The 20,280-nt window shown below is 46.8% G+C and overlaps 1 protein-coding gene across 2 annotated transcripts in view; it reads left to right on the top strand.

The window, feature by feature from the left end:
* The window catches only part of DOK4 (docking protein 4), a 319,485-nt gene extending 299,562 nt beyond the window's left edge, over positions 1-19,923 (top strand). Inside the window, exons 8-9 of one of the 2 annotated variants that reach the window (XR_014972334.1) lie at positions 16,355-16,584; positions 16,628-16,760. Coding sequence is in view for 1 of the 2 variants with exons in the window: in XM_085639375.1 (XP_085495501.1) it covers positions 16,355-16,473 (119 nt within the window). In the remaining variant the exon portion in view is untranslated. Of the gene's footprint in view, positions 1-16,354 lie in introns of both variants that reach the window. The other variant, XM_085639375.1, reaches the window with a different exon arrangement.
* Positions 19,924-20,280: the final 357 nt, after the last annotated feature.

The raw sequence follows: 20,280 nt of genomic DNA on the forward strand, positions 1-20,280 counted from the left end.
AGGTGGAAGATTCTGTCACTACCCTACAGAAATAAAAGTCTCCTCGATGGAAACGGTCACCAGAGGCCTGGTGACACGAGTGGAGGATGCAGAGGGTAGGGCCAGGAGGAACAATCTACGCTATGTTGGCTTCCCTGAAGGTTGCGAAGGGGGGGACGTGGAACGGTTCCCAACTCAGTGGCTCATGAGCCGGCTTCCTCCGGAGTCATTGTCCACCTGTTTTGTTGTTGAGCGGGTGCCCAGGGCCTTTATGCGGAAGCCGCCTCCAGGAGCCAGACCGATTCCCATTATAGCCAAGATCTTAAACTACCATGACAGGGACGTGATCCTGAAGCAAGCCAGAGCCAAAGAGCCCATGACAATGCTCGCATCCTTGTCTTTCCAGACTATACGCGACTTGTGCAGCAGAAGCGGCAGTCCTTTCTGCAGCCAAGGCCCGCCTGCGGGAACTGAAACTCCCATATGCCTTGCTGTACCCCGCCAGACTGCGGGTGGTTTATCAATCATGCACCCTCTTCTTTGAATCGCCTGAGGATGTCTTCAACTGGACAGACAAAACGGTAAAGGTTCGACCACGCACGCCGCCCAGGAGAGAATCGGATTCATCGTTCAGTGATGTCGTCCGGAAACCGCCCAAAGCCAAAGGAAACAGAAGGTCACGGTCAAGGTCCAGACGTCGATCTCAATCCTGCAGCGATCCTGGCCGATCCACATCGCTGCCTCAGCAAGGGACCTCTGCCTCATAGCTGGCTTGGGATTCCCCCGGAGAGGAGGTTGTTGACGCCAGCTGCTCAGACTGCCGAAGAAGACGGAGGGGCTAGTACCCTTGCCGGGACTCAATTGACAGAGGAAATGCCCGCTGACTATGGGCCGGTTATAGGGGATCCATTGGCAGGGGTGGGCCGGGTACTCCTGTTGGGGTCTGCAGACCGCCTCCGCAGCGACAGATACTTCAGCGGTTTTGAGGTATGGGGGCGGTGGGGGGGAAGTTGGGGTTTTATGTTTACGGTTGCACTGCGTCACTGCTATACGGAGCCACTACTCGCACACAGGTTGTTACTGGTCTCACACACACAACACCACAAGCCTTATTGACGGCGGTCCCAACAGATAGGATGCCAGCCTATAACTGAGATCTCCGGATAGTGAGCTGGAATGTTAGGGGTGCGCTAGATAAAGTGAAAAGAGGGGCTTTACTTCAACAGACTAAACGCTATCGTGCGGACATCCTGATGCTGCAGGAGATGCACTTAATGGGCGCAAAGGCCTTGTGCCTTCTTAGATATGGTTATATTCAAACGTTTCATTCTGGGTTCACAAGGGGATCCCGTGGGGTTGCCATTTTAATTCACCAAAGGGTTCCCTATAAACACTTCAAGGTGTGGAAAGATACCCTGGGGAGATACATTTTTATCAAGGGCACCATATATGAGGAGCAGGTGGTGGTGGGTTGTGTTTATGCCCCAACGCCTCTATCCTGGTTGCTTGTTGAGCGCCTTACGTCCCTGTGGGCGGATATACCCGACGGGTTGGCAATAATAGGGGGCGACTGGAACGACGTTATGGACATGGCCAGGGATAGATGGAGGCAGGGGGTCATTCCAATACTTGTCAAACCACCTAACTACACTCCCTGGTGACGGGGTTAGGCTGGGCAGATCCCTAGCGTCGATTACACGGGGAGGAGCAGGGTTACACATATCGGTTGGTGGTGCACGACTCATATTCCTGACTTGACTATGTATTTGTGCCGTCAGCTGCAGCTAGTAGAGTAAGGACCGTAGAGATCCTCCCGAGAGGCTTATCGGATCACTCCCCGGTCGTTCTCACGCTACTGTTGGGTCCTGCGAGGCAACCCTTTCAATGGCATCTTTCCCCTTGGAATTTGGAAGATGAGAACTATAGGGAACATTTTGGGCAGGCAATGGAGCAATACTTGGACCTCAACGTAGGATCGGTAGCAGGGGCCGAACCTGTGGAAGGCAATGAAGCCAACCATACGGGGTATTGATGTATCATTTTGCTCAGTGGCACGTCAAACCCGGAGGGAGGCGCTTCTGAGGTCGGAGGCTCACATTCTGGAACTCGAGTGGAGTAGCAGGGAAGAGGGGTGTCCGCTACGCCGCCAGTTGCTATTGGCTCGACAGTCTCATGATGACCACCTACTAGACAAAGCCTGCTTGGCGTGGCTGGCGTCCCAAAGTAGGATTTACCAGTGGGGGGACAAGTTTAGCAAACTTCTCCATCGATTGTGCCAGGGAGCCTTGTGCCCCCAGGCTCTTCCCAGCATACCGGTCCCTGATGGAAGGTGTTGGACTTGGCCCTTCTGGCAAGTTCACCCTTAGAACTTTTTGCATTATCCTAGCCTTGTCCTGTGTTGTACTAGTGGTTTTAGGCCTCTAGGCGCTTTCACACTGTGTCCCAGTGGAAAGTGCGTGCGCTCTGGGTGACATTGAGTGAGACTGACCTGCCCTCCCATAGGAATGCATGGGGGATCTGAGTGACCATGTTAGTTCCTGATGCGTGGGGAGTGCCGGGCCGAGTTTGGTATGTGCGGACTCGTGTGATGGAATGCTGCGCGATGATGTGTGCGGCGTCAATGTACCTAGTGTGGAAGTACCCCTTCTAGAAGTGGGCATTTCTGTGTGCAGTGTGAGATGAGTGCCTAGTCTGACAATTGGCTGCCTGAGGTCATGTGACGGGCTAGGGAATCCCCAGAGTCAGGAGGAGTCACCCAGTGGTGAAAGCAGAGATCAGCAGCCAGATGGATGGGAGGAGTACACCTGGGACCTGAATAGAAGAAGAATAAGTCTTTATTGCTCAGTTAATTAAAACCATTGCAATTGTTAGCATATAAAAACCATAAGTTAAATACAATTGATGTTTAAAAAAGAAAGTAACAAATATATATACAAAACGAGATTAGCTTCGGGTAATAAAAAAAGAATAATTATAATGGGTACAGAAATTTATGCTTATTTCGGACTGAGCATAGAATTTAAAAGAAGGACTGTCTGTTGTTTTGCGCCTGAGTGTTAGGCCAAGCTATGGTATTTATTGCTGGGTCTGTTGGATCATAACAGTCCCCTGCAGTGTTATTGTGTCCTATTTTGCCATTCGGGTGTCAGGCCATTACCCATATCAAAGGAGATGATTCCTTATCAATTTTGGATTTCACTTCGTTAGTTGGCGTCGGCCTATTTTGTCCCTCTGTCATTCTTGTTTCTTTCCTGCTTTCTCCAAGAATTTGACGAAGTGGCTTGCTAATTGAATGTTCGTTCCGTCCAAGCAAGCCTTTACTGCCTGCCGGCGTGTTCTTATGCCCAGCCTGTTGAAGTGCTTTTTTAGAAGGGATCTGCGCTCTGCGTCCAGACATTTGCAGGTGCATAGTAGATGCAGGATGTCTTTTGAGTTCCCACAATCTCGGCAGTTGATTGTTTCTTTGGGCCTTGTCCAAGGGGGGAGATGGTTTTGTACTGGAAGTTGGCCCAACCGTAGACGTAGGAACTTCTCCTTTGTGCGCCTAGTGAACCCGACTCCTAAGTAGCTTTGGCAGAGGCTGGTTGTATAGCTTTGGATAACTGTCCAGCCATGGGCCCGGGTTGCTAGGCTTACTTTGTCCTCGATTAACGACATGGATCTAACTGATTTGTTAACTGATTGTTTAAAGGTGTTGTGAGATCCACTGCTCATCCAGGCTTCTTGTAGGCTCAGGGAATTTAAAGAGTGGTTGAGAAATAGCGCAGCCGCGCTCTTGCTCTTGCTTTCCCATAGGTGGTGATTTAGGCTTGTAGTTTCCCCTCTCTGTATCTTGTGCCATCTTGTGGCATAGGCGCCCATTCGCTCTAGAGTTTGATTTCTCAGGCCAAATTCCAGCCTAATTTGTGCCTGGGAGGTGTAGTTGGGCAGACTGAAGATTATTCTCATGGCCTTCGCTATTGTGCTGTTCAGTTGCTGGGGGTCCCTTCCTCGGAGGCATTCGCTTCCGTAGGTCAGGGCCGATGTTAGTTTTGCCTGTAGCACTTGAAGCAGGGGTGTGAAGCTTTGGCCGACTGCTTTTGTTTTGAGGTTCCTTAGTGTAATCCCTACGCTGGTGCCCCTCCGTTTTATTGCTTCCTTTTGCTGGTTGAATGAGCCCTTTCTATCAAGAATTACCCCCAGGTACCTGCACTCCTCTACTGTTTCCAGTGTAGTCCCTCCCATGTGCCAGTGAAATCCTGCTAATGTTCGTTTTGCGTTGATCCTCATTGTTTTGGTTTTTGAGAGGTTGATGGTAAGGTTATTGTCTGTTGAGTAATTAAACGTGGTGCTGATCAGATGTTGTAGCCCTATCGGTGTTCTGCTTATTAGGACAATGTCATCAGCATACATTAAGTTGGAAATAGTAAGGCCGCCTAGGCTAGGGGCGTGCGAGTTAATTTCATCCAGCAGCTGTGCCAGGTCGGACATAAAGTTGTTAAAAAGTGTTGGAGCTAGGACGCAGCCTTGTTTTAAGCCTTTCGCGGTCGTTATTTTTCTTGAAAGGAGGTCTCCTGGCCCTAGCTTGACTTGGACCCATGTGTCCGTGTGAAGTAGAATCAGCTGAGTGAGAAGGCCTGATGGGATGTTCCTTTTTTCCAATTTTGACCATAGTAAGTTTCTGTTGACGGTGTCAAACGCTGAGGTGAAGTCAATGAAGCATACATACAGGGGGAGATTAGCTGCCTTTGTGGCGTCAATGAGGAGCGAGAGAGCTAGCATGTTTGATGTTGTGCCCATTTGTTTGCGGAATCCTGTCTCGGTAATGGGAATTACTGCATTTTCTTCTGTCCTGTCCAGAAGCTCCTCTAATAGGAGACCAGCGTAATATTTGGCTTCGTTGTCGATTAGGGCTATTAGTCTGTAGTTTTTTGGGTCCTTTACGTTGCCCTTCTTGTGTATTGGTGCTATAATAGAGCCTTTCCATGACGCTGGGATTGTTGCAGTGTCTGTTATCTGTTTGAAGAGTGGCGCTAGGGCTGCTTCCCAGTAATCCGGGTTTTGTTTATACAGTATTGGGGAATCCCATTAGGGCCTGGCGCCCCCTTCGCTTTCCCCATCGCGATCCTGCTTATTATTTGTTTTTCCGTAGGGTTAAATGCGTTACTGCCCAATTGTAACGTCCGTGTTGGACTTTTTTTGGCCTTGTCCAGTCGACTAGTAGTTGTGGGCTGTGGCACTATGTTGAAGTGTGCCTGAAGATGGTTGGCCCAGGCTTCCTCGGATACATAAGAGTCAATGGTCGGAGGCCTAGAGTTCTGGAGTGAGTTAACTGTTTTCCAGTGGTGAATGGGGAGATCAGCAGCCAGATGGATGGGAGGAGTACACCTGGGACCTGAATAGGGCTGGGCTTTCCCCACACAATGCTGGCTCCGCCCCCTGTGGTGCAGCTGATGACCCTGGCCTGCTCTGTGAATAGGGAGAGGGGCTGAGCAAAACAAAGTGCTCAGGAACCAGTTGCATCTGGTTCGCCCGTTCCCTGCACCTTTTAAGAACAAAGGATTTGGTGTATAAAAGAGGGGCTATTACCCCATGAAAATTTTCTTGTGCTTAACTTGAAACAACCAGGGGCATGCTGCTGCTGGGGCCCAGGGGAAGGCTTGCCTCCCTGGGCCCTGCCCAGCCCCTGGATGCCTGATGGACTTTGTGGGACCTTTTGTGTCGGTTCCTGGATCTATCAATGACTTTGTGCTGGTCCGCCACATAGCGCCTGGAGAGCGCTTTATTCTAATTTCCCCCAGAGAGAGGAGATCCTGATTGAACCACGAAGAAATTCTGCCTCACTAGAAGGACCTGGAAGAAGCTGAAGGAGGAGTAACTTTCCCTAACCTGGGGGATTGGCCTGCAGTGTGTGCCTTGCTGAGAAAGGAGAGGAAAGGACTAAAAAGAGACTTTGCAACTTTGATCTCCAAGGGCTTGGAAGAGAGCTTGCCCCCTGAACTGAGTCCCAGGACCATTAGACTCATCTGCCTTCCAAAATTGAGTTGCCTGGACAATTCTTGCTTGTTTCCCGCTGTATTTGGCCCCAGTACTACTCGTACCCCATCCGCCGCGAAGCAGTGTCTTTGCCGCCCGGCACCGTGTGTCTACGCTGATTTAAGAGCGTTAGTACGCGCCGTATTCCTCCTGGCCGCATCGCACCTAACCTTCCCCGCCGATTCGAGTCGTACAGCCCTGGCTGCCTAATCCTGTACGCCGGACCCAAGCTTTGTTGTCCCGCAGGTACGGTCCGTACGCTGCTAAGACGTACTGCACCGTGCCTTACTCAGAGCCGAGAAGCCGCATCACACCGATCCTCCCCGTACGCTGTACGGCTCGCCGAGAAGTGTCGCCGCCTATCCGCCCCGAAGGTACGGCTCGAACGCCGAACGCCACGGACTCTGCAAGCCGATCCGGGCCATCCGCACGTTTCCCTGAAGGTCCCCTACCAACGCCGCGACCCGACCAGCATCCGAATACGCTGCCGAGCTACGACCCGGACCCATTGACTTGTCCCGTACTGTCCATCGCGGACCCTACAACACCAAGGTACTTTGTTCTGTTCACACCGCAGCGTGCATGCCACGGGCCCCGGAGTCCGCAACGATTGTTTGACTCGTACTTCCCTTGTTTTGAATGCCAACGAGTCGCACATCCAGGTACGAACCGTACAGAGCCTTGACAGAAGCGTACTTATGTGAAAGAAGCGTATTTTAACTAGAAGAAGCCTATTTTTGCATTTTAAGCCTTTCTACAAGAACATTGAACTTTAAAATAATACTGTGGTCATTTTATTCGTTATTCTGGTCTTGTGCTAAGCCTTATATAAAGAAAACTATTTTTGATACAACCTTGACTGGTGTCCATTTGTGGTGTGTCATTGCATTACTGTATGTGTTCACAAATGCTTAACCTATGACGCCCTGAGAATAGTCTTGACTGCTTGCGCCACACTACCTAAAGGGTGAGCAGGGGTTATTTGAAAGGGTGATCCCCTTACTCTGACTTAGAAGTAAGAGTCCCTGCTTGTCACAAGTGCATACCTGTGCCAACCAGAGATTCCCAAGTCTAACAGAAGGATTCTTGGGGACCCTTCCCTGCTAGCAGAGAGCTTTGCAAATTATTATGCAGAGCTATATACTCACAAGGAAATTACACAGGAAGGCCTGATACACCGCTTTATAGAGGACCTTCTGCCTCGGGCCCTCTCAGACGACGCACGCGCGGAGCTGGATCTCCCGCTCACTGTAGAGGAGCTGAGCTCAGCACTAGGAGATTTGAACTCTGTGAAGGCACCAGGACCTAATGCATACCCATGTGAGTTTTTTAAGAGTTACTTCTCAAAACTGGAGCCCCATTTTCTTTGGGTAGTGGATGAGGCGAGAGAGCAGGGATGCCTCCTGCGAGACTGGAGACACGCGGAGGTGGTAGTGTTCCACAAACCGGGCCGACCCCCGGACCGGCACGCTTCGTATCGTCCCATCTCATTATTGAATGTAGAGGCAAAAATCTTGGCCAAAGCACTGGCCAGTGGCCTCCAATCCCATATAACCACCCTGATCAGGCCGGCTTCATGCCCCAGAGAGCTACGCGTCATAATATTCACCGGCACACATTGCCATAGCCGCTATCCAGAGATTGGGAGAACAAGCCGCACTCTTACTGGCAAATATGGATAGGGCATTTGATTCCCTTAGCTGGGTATATCGATTTGCACTTTTAGATCATCTAAATATGGGCCCACGCTTTCTCTCATCTAAAAATTTTATACACTGATCTTACGGCGTTGGTGCGCATAGGGGGATCCACTTCCTTCACATTCCCTATTGAGAGGGGCACACGTCAGGACTGTCCCGTTACCATAACTTTTTGCTCTAGCAATGGAGCCTTTAGCTGCGTGGGTGCGGATGGATGCACAAGTGGCAGGCTTTGAGTGGGCGCACAGACTCGTGGACCGCATAGCACTATATGCCGACGTTGTTCTCTTCTTTTTAACAGACATCTAAAAGACGGGGCCGAGGCTACTCCGCATCATGCAAATATTTGGGGAGTCTTTGGGCTTCTTCATGAATCCATGTAAATCGACCCTGTGGGTACTGGGGGAGAGGACGGGACTGGGGTCTTGGGCCTCAGCGGTGCAGGCTACTACGGTTGGGGTGAAGTATTTGGGAGTCTTTCTGTCGGATTCGTCGAGCGTGTCCTGGGATAGGAATATTGTTCCGACATGGTCGCATATGCCTATCTCCATCTATAGCAGGTCGGTGTGAGAAAGTGGCTCTGTATATCCTGTTCCTTAATAGGTACCGGGTGTACAGAGTCCACAGACCCCAAGGGTTTAACAGAGGTTAAAGTTAGATATAACCTTACTCTCCAAAGTGGTAGCCTGGTCGAGCAGTAAGGCAGTATCAGAGGACGTGTAAAGCATTTATTGTACACACTCAGTCAGCAAATAGTTCCACACACTCAATAACTGAACTCTAGGCCAATAGTTTGTATATAAAAAATATATATGCTTGTTTTATTTTAGAACCAACACTTGGAATTAAAATATACTTTCTCGACAGGAGATGTTTCATAAAATTACTTTTGTATATGCAATAGCCTTTTTAGTAAACAGTTACAAATAGTTGCAGTAGGCAACTATTTCTAAACACAATACATTGAGCTCAATGATAAATTCAAATTATATGCAACAGATTACTTTTTAGATTACTTTTGTAATTCCAGGCTTGGATCCTAGATCCAGTCCTGGGTCAGTTCTCAGAACCAGCTGTTGAAAGTCGACTTTGGTGCTGTAATGATTTTTAACTAATATTTAGCTATTTCAAAAGTGAGCACAATATTTCAGAGCAAACAATCAATGATTCCCTATGGAAGGAAATGTAGGTTACAGGTACAGTAGGTTATCGTTACTTTTGTAATCCAGTACAGGGTGTCTAGACTCAGTACTGGGGCATTTATCCAAAACAGGTAAGTAATTACGTTTTCAGATGTTATACGATTTTTGATGAATATTTAGAAATTGCAGAAATCAACACTTAGAAGAAATTTCACAGAAAAGCAGTCAATGGTTCCCTATGGAAGAAAAATGAGTTAAAGGTAAGTATAGTTGTGGGTACTTTTCAGAGTCAGTGCTGGGCACCAAGATCCAGCACTGGGAGCTCACCTAAGAGCAGGTGAGTAAATTCGTTTTTGTCACTCGGCTGATTTTTGGTGATTATTTGAAGATTTGAAAAGTCCACACTTAGAAGAATTTTCAAGCAAAAGCCAGTCAATGTTACCCTATGAGGAAAATGAAGTTAGAGGTTTAAGGGTAAGTACTCGACTGGCAGAGTTGAAGTTCTGGCCATAGACTCAGGGGTCCCCCAGTGTCAGGTAGGTACAGTTAGTTCACCCTCAGCAGTTTCAGGACGGCCGGGTGCAGAGAGAGTTAGGCCCAATGTTATCCTATGAGGGATAGGGGGGCCTTGGTTGGTGGCAGCTCTCTGGCAAGCCACGCGGCTGTGGGAGCTGGGCTCCTGGTCACTTACTCAGGGCAAGTGGGGAAGTAGGTTAGAGTAGAGTTTTCACTGCCAGGGCCACTCGGGCGGCTGGGTGCAGGGTGCTTTTGAGCCGTCGGGCGCTCAATTGATTTCTATGGGAAATCTCCGGTTTGGAAAAAGACTGCAGGCTCGGGGACGAGGACTCTTCAGGTGCCACCACCACTTCGAGAGGTAAGTTGGGTAGTTGGAGGATAGGTAGGTACCCCGGGATTGGGCACAGAGGGCCGTGGGGTGCAGGGGTGCCTTTTGGTGTCGGGAAATCTTACCCTCTGTTGATCGCGGTTGGGGTGGCACTCTGTTCTGAGGCTGCAGGCTTCTCCAGGATTGTCGAGGGGGGTCCTTGGGTGCCAGACTCGGGGTCACAGTCGCCGTGGGGTCGTCCTCGTGGGTTTAGTTCACTCCGGCACCGGCCAGGCTTGGCGGGTGCAGAGTGGGCTGGGACCGCGGTTCCGGGCTGCTGCCAGGGGTGAAAGGTAGGTTCTGAGTAGAGCCTCTACTCATGGGAGTCCCAGGGAATCAGAGTTCAAAGGTAGCCAGGTCCTCCGGGGTTTCTGAGGTTGCTGGCCACAAGAGATGCCGCACTGGAGCAGGAGCAGGTTCGAGGGTTGACAGGCCGGTAGGGCTGGGGCCAAAGCAGTTGGTGTCTTCCTCTTTTTAGCAGCTGCAGGGCAGGTCTTTGTTCTTCTTGCTCTTCTTGTAGTTTCGAATCTGGGATCTGGGGAAGGAAGGTTCAGGGTGCCCCTAAATACTAGATTTAGGGGCGTTACAGGTAGGTGACGGTCAGGGACCAATGGGTCCTTGTCCTGGGGTGGGTACACCCCCTATCCTGCCCCTCTCCTGTGGGAGGGGGGCAGTAGCCTAATCCTGATAGGGTAGGGCCTCCCATCTTCAAGATGGCGAGAGCCCGGAGATGTGCTTCACCTCGCCTCCCCCACCTGAGGTGTGGGGTGGGCAGGCTGGCACATCCCCTGTCCTTGTATGGGGTTTCCGGCCAAGCTTCCCGCCAGAGTGGGGGGTTGTAGTGGCCTGGGGAAACTGCTAGAGGCGGCAGGCCTTTGAAGCTTCCCTTTGCTCATCCTGGGGGAGGAGATTTATCACCTCACCCAGGATGTGCATTGTTTCAGGCCCGGGAGAGCAGGGGCTCTCCCACCCAGGGGTCCAGCAACGTGTCTGCTGTGTGGCAGCCTGGGCAGCCTCAGAGCAGACGTGGATTGTAGGTTAGTTGTAAGGGGGCATCTCTAAGATGCCCTCTGGGGTGCTTGGTACATTAAATCTCACACTGGCATCAGTGTGGGTTTAATGTGCTGAGTAGTTTGATACCAAACTTCCCAGTCTTCAGTGTTGCCATTATGGTGCTGTGGACCTCGTGTTTGACGAGCTCTCAGCACCATGTACTCTTAAATGGCAGCACTGCACTTACAGTGCCCGGGAATGGACCTGGGTACTGTAGGGGCACAGGGCTCCTGCTCCTGTGCCCACACCATGGGCATGAAGCACCCAGCCAGAGGGGTGACTGATATATGCCTTGGCAGTGTGGGTGGTGGGCATGGCACACAGAGATGTGTGCCATGTCGACTCTTCATTTTGTCCTGCACCCAGACACTCAGCCTACAAAGGCAGTGTGTGTGTGTAAGGGTACAGGGCCCCTAAGGGTGGCACAATGAGTGCTGCAGCCCTTAGGGGCCTTCCCTGGTCACAAGGCCCTGGGTACCTAGGGTACCATTAACTAGGGGCTGACATGTGGCCAGGGTTTGCCAATTTGGATTTTGTGTGTTTTAAGGAAGGAACATAGGGCCTGGGCACCTGATTGGTAGGAGTCCAGGGTACACTCAGTCAAAGTACATTCAGCAATTTAGCAAAAAGTGGGGGCATACCATGCAAGAAAGATGGCACTTTCTCACAGTCGGCCATCTTCTAGATGGTATCGCTGCCTCGTCTGCTCTACCAATTGCAGAATTATTCACACCCCGTCCCCCCAAAGTGGTTTCGACAAGTCAATTTTTGTGGTCAGTTGGAGCGCCCAGAGTTGCGTTGCGGACCTGCTTTCAGTCGACGTACTGTGGGGGGTTGGCCACCTCGGGTGTTCATTCGTACTATTTGGCCTCACACCTTCTGGTATTGAATGAATGGTCGTATTGGGACAGATCGGATCCCGCATATGCAGTGGAGCGAAGATGGATGGGGGACTCTACACTACATAATATCCTATATTCGGCGCCTCTGTGTACTTCTGTACCACCGGCCACAAGAATGGCAGGGCTCGACAAATCCACTCGACCGCTCGCATTTGCGAGGTAAATTTTATGAGGTCGAGCTATTTTTAGGTCCTACTCGCCCTTTCTGGCGAGTAGGAAAACATACTAACTTTTGTCCTCCGTCTTTGAAAACGGAGCAAATGTGACAAAGATAACAAGATTTAAAGGCCTTTTTATTGCTCACAAAGCAAATGAGCAATAAAAATGCCTTTAAATCTTGTTATCTTGTCACTTTTGCTCCGCTTTCAGAGACGGAGGTCAAGTAGGTCACTGTTAGGGCGAGGAGATTTTTCAAGGTACTAGTCCTGCAGGACTAGTACCATTTTTCAGATTTTTCGAGCCCTGAGTGGTTTTCCAGGTATGGAAACTGGCTCTCCGTAAGATGGGGTGGTGGGGCAAATTGACAAGAGAGACCCCGCTGTGGGATAATGGGCGACTGCCACAATTGGCTGTGTTACCTGGATTTCGCGGCTGGGACAATATAGCCATCTCTACTCTAGGGGATGTGATGTGCAGTGCGGTCTTGAAGTAATTCCAGGACTCCAGCAGGAATATCAGATGCCGAAGACCCAATTTTACAAGTACCTCAAATATAGACATGACATCTCCCCCAGCCTCATGGGGCTGAAGACCCTTCCTGAGTTTAGCCCCATCAAAGCCAAGGTGTTTATGGGAAACCTTCAAGACCATAACATTTCCAGAATTTCAGTCCCTAGTGACAAATAGTTCCACCACGTTAAATAAACTTAGAGAGGCATGGAAAGGGGACCTAGGCCCACTAGACGAAGACAATTGGACGGAGGCGCTGCGGGAAGCTGCGATTGCGATGTGGCTACGCCTCATTCAGTTTAAATACTTACACCGGGTGTATTATACCAGGGTTAGGCTGTGGAGGGCGGGCCTAATGACATCCCCGATATGTCTACGATGTGGTCGGGAAGAGGGGACTCTCATACATACGATTTGGCATTGCACAGCACTCGCAAGATTTTGGCAAAGGGTCCTGGCCTGCCTCACAGAGGTACTGGGATGGGAGCTCCCCTCCTCACCAAAGTTGCTAATCTTACACATAATGGAGGGCATCGGGGGTTTACTCTGGCCAAGAGAGACATTGCCAGACAGTGGAAAGCAGCAGTTCCACCCTCTCTGTCGGCATGGAAGAATGGCCTAGACTTGTACATGGGATTGGAGATCCCAATATTTATAGCCAGGGGATGCCCGCAAAAACATCCAAAGATCTGGAAGCGATGGGCGGACTATCGGGGTCTCTACCTAGAATCCATACCCTCAGTAGATGCCCCGATCTGGGAATAGTTGTCCAGGCCTATGGAGTGAGGGGCAACGGATATGATGATAACCTTTGTTTATTGGTGTGGATGGTGGATTGGTGTTTACGATGTAGTGATGCAACAGTGCAACGGGAGGGGGGGTTATGTTGTATACGTTCTCTTGTTTTTTCTGAAAATTTGCATTCTAAATGTCATTGTCATTATTCGGCATTATATACTGTGGCAGAAGTCTCCTAGGTCACAGGGTTCGGCATTGTATTTGATAAAATAAAAATAGTAAAAAACTGGCAGAGATATCAGATTGAAGGCCATACTTCTGACTGCCAGATTGGCATCAGCTCATGATGGGCATCAAATATGTAAGAAGGTCTTGACTTAAGTTTCTTTACTGAGATGTGGTTAAAACAATTGCAGAATCCTGTTTCAGCTGAATTTGTCCCAAATGGATTTAAATTAATCGAAAATACAATCAAACAAGGGGATGAGACAGGCTAACTTTCTCAACAAAGTCAAATAATGAATTGTTCTCATTCATATTAATCTATCGCCCTCTCATTACTCCTTAACTGGCATTAAAAACTTTGATAGGAGACATTGGACATAGCATGTTACCAAGAAAAAGGTTATTTTGTTAGACAACTTTGGAACCAAACCATAAATTGAAGTCGGCCCCACTCAGAAATCCAAATCTATGTTACACATTTTTTAATTACATTTTTTGAATAACAACCAACCAGCAGATAAAGCTGAACATCTGCTGGATGCAAGTTCTACATCAATCAACTTAATTGAAATAGTATATTACCTACATTTAGGTCAGAGCGATCACTTCACAATTTTATGTTCAATTATCGGAACATGTCAAACAGAATCATGTCAAGGAAATAAGAAGTTCACATAAATCTGCTCTGTGTATTTTGGAACAAATAGCAAATCTAGGGCACCCCAAATCAACGTCTTTGTCGATTATTATAAAATATTTGCAGCCACATGAAATAGCACTTCACTTACATGAATTGCTGGTTAGAATTTCAAAAGAAAATATTCTCTGAATATATCAAACAGCAAAATCTAAATGTCATTAGGGTATGCGATCTTCACTATGCATGAAGTTACCGCGCAGGTAAGTACCATGAAGGTACCTTTTTAGTACTTTAAGCCGTTGTACTTTAACATGCAGGTAAGTATTTTTTTTATAATAAAAAAATATTGTGTCCTTCCAAAAAAGGAATTTAAGGGTTAAGGGATCGGTAATGGAGGGTAGAAGAAGGTAAGGTTTTCAGGTTAAGGGGCGGGAAGGGATTTTTAGGGTACAGAGATGAGTAGACATAAAGGAAGGCAAGGGTTATTTTTAGGATTCAAGGGAAGGTAGAGATAAGGTTTTTTAGGCTTCAAGTGCGGGTAGACGTAAGGGTTTTTTATGGTTCAGGTGCGGGTAAAGGAAGGTTAGGCTTTTTATATGGTTTAGGGACAAAGAGTTTGTTAGATTTCAGGGGCAGGTAGTGTTAAAAGGAGGCAATTCGTTTTACTATTCAGAGCAAGGTAAAGGGGGTAGGGATTTGTAGGGTACAGGGAGGTAGAGTTAAAAGGGTAAGGTATTTTTTTTTTAGGGTTCAGGGATGGGTAGAGGTAAAAACAATTAAGCTGTTTTAAGGCTTCTGGGGAGAGTAAAGCTAAGGGAGGTTAGTGCTTTATAAAGGAAAAAAGGGTAAGGTTTTGGAGTCACCACTGAAAACAAATATTATAAATCTCCTGACAGCGTATTGTCTTGATATATATTTATGGAATAATATCAGAGTTTACAGCATTGCAAGATAAAGGCATGCATTGTAAATGTGTTGTAAAGCCCTGCATGATATTACAACATATTGTAAAGGTCACATAGTTGTAATGCCTGCACGGTAAAAGCATGTGGGGTAAAGACCCCTGACCCGCGTTGTGAATTCTGCTATTCCTCTGCCTTGGTATGCTCACTAATTACGTAAGCTTAAGCTACAAGCAAGACAGCTTGAGTGGAAATGGAGCAGATACTGTGACACTGATCTCAAACCTCAAATGCCCGCTTAAATAAAACTTGTCAAACGAATAAAAGAGGCAAAGTCCTTATATTATTCAGAGCGACTATTAGAGGCCCCTAATTTGTCAACAAAGCTTTATAGGGTTCTAAGTAAAATGCAAGTACCTACAATTGGAATGTATTCCTTAAAGCCACTGGCTGAATTTTGTGATCTTGCCTGATTCTTTATGAACAAAATCCAGAAAAGTCTAGGCTGGTTGATATGGGGATATCGGTCATTTTACTGGCTCATGTCTTTTTTATCAGATCGTGCAGATCAAAGCCGAAACCTCTCAGTTGTGGTGTGCCCCAAGGATCAATATTATTGCTCTTACAGTTTAGCAGTTTACAGTTTAACATCTACTCGCTTACACAAGCACATCTTCTGTCTGGCATGGGAAACTCTTTCTAGATGTATGGCGACAATGAACTACTGATTGTACAACTATCAAACTTACCCTGTGGCTTGGCTGATGGCGCAATCACCTTTACAAATTCCCTCTTAATCACTTGCTGGTGGAAGTCGGGCAACTACACAAAGTTGAATTTTGACAAGACGAATTTCTTCTGGTATGAGAACATACCAGTTTCTTCTTCCTCATCCCACCCTAGGCCATCTGAAATAGTCGGAAATCCTGTCATTCTGGCGGATACAAATATGTCACTGAAGCAACAAGTGAGCCATGAAGCAAAGGCTAACTTGTTAAAGCTAAAGATGCTAAGATCGCCACTCCCAGTTATTCACCCAAAACCTCATATCACATTTTAACTGCCATTTTTTTTTTTTTTTTTATCCTTTTCTATTCTTTTATAGGGAGAATTAAGTGCTTTGAAAGCTGGATCTATTTCAAATTTGGCTTTACATGTGTAGAATAAGAAGACCACCTCTGATAGGAATAAGAAAGTGGTTCTGGGGTAAAAACTACTTCTCATAGTAAAACATATTCCAGGACTCCACACCACTGTGGAGATATTGAAATGTTTATGAATTATAAGCATGGTACTTTTGTTGGATTACAAGTAAGTAACTTTTCCACTTTCAACTAATATTGAATTTTGACAGAGTATAATATTGTTCACACAGCTAAATGACGTTTCTAGTCCAAGATATTGTACGTAGGAGATGGGGTTAGTTCTAAGGAATGCTAATGATATGTGGTACTTGGACACATTCTACAGTGAAGTAAATGTTATTGTGTTTTTGTTTTTGCACAGCCGAGGTCTTCCTAGGTGCCCAGGCCAGTTCCGAGTCTGACCTCCTCACCAAACTGTCCCTGGAGAGGCCAAAGCCCTCCAAGAGTGACAGGAAGGACTTCAAGCCCTCCACGCAGTGACCAGTCCATCTAAGCTGGCTGGGTAGCCATGATGTAGCACGCGAGGCACCTCGCTTTCCACGGAGTCAATGCCATCAGCTGCTGCTCCGGATCACAATACATTCCCAGGAGGCTCAGGGACCGAAGGAGGGGAGTGAGGGAGAGCGATACATTTGTTCCCTGCAGTGGCGTGACTCTGGAAGGTTCCCACAGGACTGCTTCAAGGACGTAAGAGCACCTCACCCCAATGCGACAAGAGATGAAGTTGGGCTGCATTTCAGAGTAAACACCTTGCCTCTAGTCTTCAGCTACATGCACATAGCCTTGCAGCCCAGCGCCCACTGCACTGAACTGCTTTCTCTCGAAGGGATGGTTGATGGATATGCACAGAGTTGCAAAGCAGGAGATACAAGGCTTGCCCTCCAGGGTCCAGCACAGACCTTTCCTACTTTCCAGTGGATTTGAACAATTTCATATGGAATCTTGTTTTGGCATGGGAGCGTGTCTCCAATACAAGCCGCGGGGTGGTTAAGACTTGACTTTGCCAGCCTTTGGTATGCTGGTCACTTTATAAAGCCCTCCCTAAAAAGAGGAGCTCAATTATTTAAATACAAAAAAGCCAGGGGCATGAGGAACTTGAGTTCTTGTTAAGGCCTCATTTTGCACTTAATAAATAAAAGGAAGACAAAAACAGCTGAGAGTGAAATATGTAAAGGAAGCTGTGTCTAATTCCTTTCTCCTGTTCGTCTTGGTGGTTTATTCTGTATGGAAATGATGACGGGGCCTTCTTGAGAGTATAACCCAATATGCCGGACTTACCGCTGCCTACTTTTGTGCTAGTGTAAAGAACCTCTAGTCAAAAACACAGGTCCCGTTGGTCTAGTCTGACATGCAGCGGTTGGAGGCCACATGTTCTTAAGGTGAAATCCCGGCATCTATATCTTTTCGTGTAGTTGGTGTAATCCTGGGCATGGGCACTTTCTGAAATGACTGAAAAGATGCTTCTTAAACTTAGCCTTCTGTCATCTCAGAAACAAAGAAAAACAGTAAATCGCCACACTTGCATATATTATTAATGGCGTGCTAAATAAGTATATGATAAATTCTGGGGTCTTGGGTTGGCATAGAAGAGGCCCTAGATATCATTTTATGACACTACCTTTGTCACAGCTCGTAGCACTGCCTAAGGATTCAAAAATATTGGTATGCGTGGCACCAAAATCCACGTTATTCTACAAAATTCAGACTATAAGATAACTAGTGCATTCGATTCATTCAGAACACCCCTGTGTCTCATTTTTAGGTTCTACCTGGGCAGCCCATGTGCAGCTCTGCAAGGCATGCTGTATTCGGGTAGGGACTTCAAGCACCGCCCACTCTGCGCCAATATTTTTCATTGGCTTGTGTCATTGCCCACTTTAAACTGTGGCTGTTCATTGGTCAATAGGCTTAGTAGCACCTCCTTTGTACCGCCTGGTCTCATTTTGTAACCCCCCCAATGCGACACCCCCTGTTACGTGTGTTGTTACTCGATAGGCTTTAATTACAGCCTCCAAGCACTATGTTCTCAAATTGCTTTGTCCTCCTTGCTGTTGCAGACAGGACACGCTCACTCCTAACGTTTTTAAAAAAAATGTATAGCACGGTCACCAAACGCATTTGCAATGCAATAGGACTCGCATTTGAATGACAATGCTTTTTATTTATCGGTTTACAAAACAATGCACAAATAAGGCACTGTCATTTACAATGCCAATAGCTGAAACTCCTGCAAATGTGAGACCTATTGCATTGCAAATGCTTGTTGTTGGATCCTATAATTATCGCCTTACTTGTAATCGGGCCCAAACTATCAATCCAGAGCACATCTGCATGTAAAGACAACGTTGTTTAACTAAAAAATGCATCATAGTTCAATGCTACTATAACCGTTGCAGGGGCATGTGGGTAAATTCCTTTTGCATCAACAGTTGCTGAAAGATTGATGCTGGAGCCGTACATGTGCATATAATTGTTGAAGCATTGACATCATCTTAAACTACATTACTAAGTGTACAGTGACACAAAGCTTACAAGCATCCACCCTGGTTCCAGTCGCTATGTCACATCTCAACTGTATGCTAAGGGTTCTCGAAGCAGCAGTACTGGTTATATCATTTGTAAGGAAAACGGTAGTTTGTTGGATGTTTTTATTTGATTCCACTTTAAAGCCATACATATCGTGCTATTACTAGTTTTGCCAGATTAAATATGCTGCCTATTATAAAAGAACTGTTGCTGTTACCTAGAGCTGCAGTTGGTACTGCATCCCCTCCCCCCCCCCGATACTGGTAAAATGTGGATCAAATTCATTCAAGAAAACTGCAAAATAGTGTTAAAAAGTGCCATGCTTCTCCTTCAAGGCACACCACACAACTCTGATAGTCTCCTAGTCGTCTTGCTGTGATGGGGTACTATTTTAGGGGGCTCGTCTTCTACATTCCCTCTGGCAAATTGCCAATCTATCGAGGATTTCAATGCTCTTAGCTTCTGCTCTTTCGGTGCTTACGTGACTGTGGTGGTTAACCATTGGCAACCACGAGTAATGTAGCCAAGTTTACCTATGACTTCACCAATGACTAATCTGAAATCAAAAGAGCTGACAACGTACGTACAAACGGGTCTTCTTTTAACATACCATGGATTGACCAAACCGTCCACCTAAGGCATGGTGTCTCAACACAGCCTCTCAATACATGCCCCACCTTTCATAAATATAGGGCTGTAGGTGAAATAGGTGGACCATTTTGGCAAAGTTTGTGGGGTATGTTTAAACTGGCAGCAGCACACACCAAGTTTGTTTGATCAATCATATAAGCTCAAGGCTATTGGCATGTGAGTCAACCAGTCAACAGAAAGCGCTTGTGCTCAAACCAAATACACCAATATTCAAACAAAAGTCACCACAAACAGTTATCTGTACACTGTGCCTACAATGATAAGTTTGACATTAAAAGTGTGACACAATGGCATATCTTTCAAGAAATATAACAGTGAAGTTTAATACATGGGACCCTACAATCCCTATATAAAATCCTGTCTCCAATTTCATTATTACAGTTGAGTTGTGACGTTGTTAGTCAAAAAAATATAATAATTAAATGACTTTGCTGCTTAACTGCAATAAGTTATTACATTTGAGTTGTGATGTAATCCGCTCTGTAAGAACCATCAGTCAAGATGAAAGACAGACCACAGAGCATACTTATAGACAATCCAAATGAGAACTTTGGTTTTCAGATCCGTTTTCCCAAAGGAATAGTGACGAGCAGGAAGGAATTATTTATTGCAACATGTTTATTTTTTCCACGCTATAGGCCATTACAGGAAAGAAAGAATCTCTATGCATGTTTCTAAACATCTTGAGCTACAGCATTGTTTACTCGGACTTATATTAAACTGATCCTAGGATCTTTGTGCAGCAAATTACAACTGCTTTTTGATGTGTTTAATTTCACGCTACAGATTTCGCTTTTATTCTTCACGTTGGCAGCCATGGCATCTTTTTCACATGAAAGAGCAAGCCACCAGAAATTTAAGTGGCTTGTGGGAAGAGCGATGGTGTGACCATATATTATAACAAATAAAATACCCACTTCCTTACGTTCAAAGGATATTGCTGGAAATCCTTCAATCCCATACCTAAAGCGGAGATTCTTAAACTGATCTCCTCCTCCAAGCCCGCATCTCACGTCCTTAAATCCTGTACCCACCCAATTGACCAAAAAGCTGAAACTCTCCCTTGCCCCACTCTGGTGCGAAGTCATAAATAGCTCCTTGAAAACTGGC

This window comes from Triturus cristatus, chromosome 12, assembly GCF_964204655.1.
Source record: "Triturus cristatus chromosome 12, aTriCri1.1, whole genome shotgun sequence".
Lineage (NCBI taxonomy): Eukaryota > Metazoa > Chordata > Amphibia > Caudata > Salamandridae > Triturus > Triturus cristatus.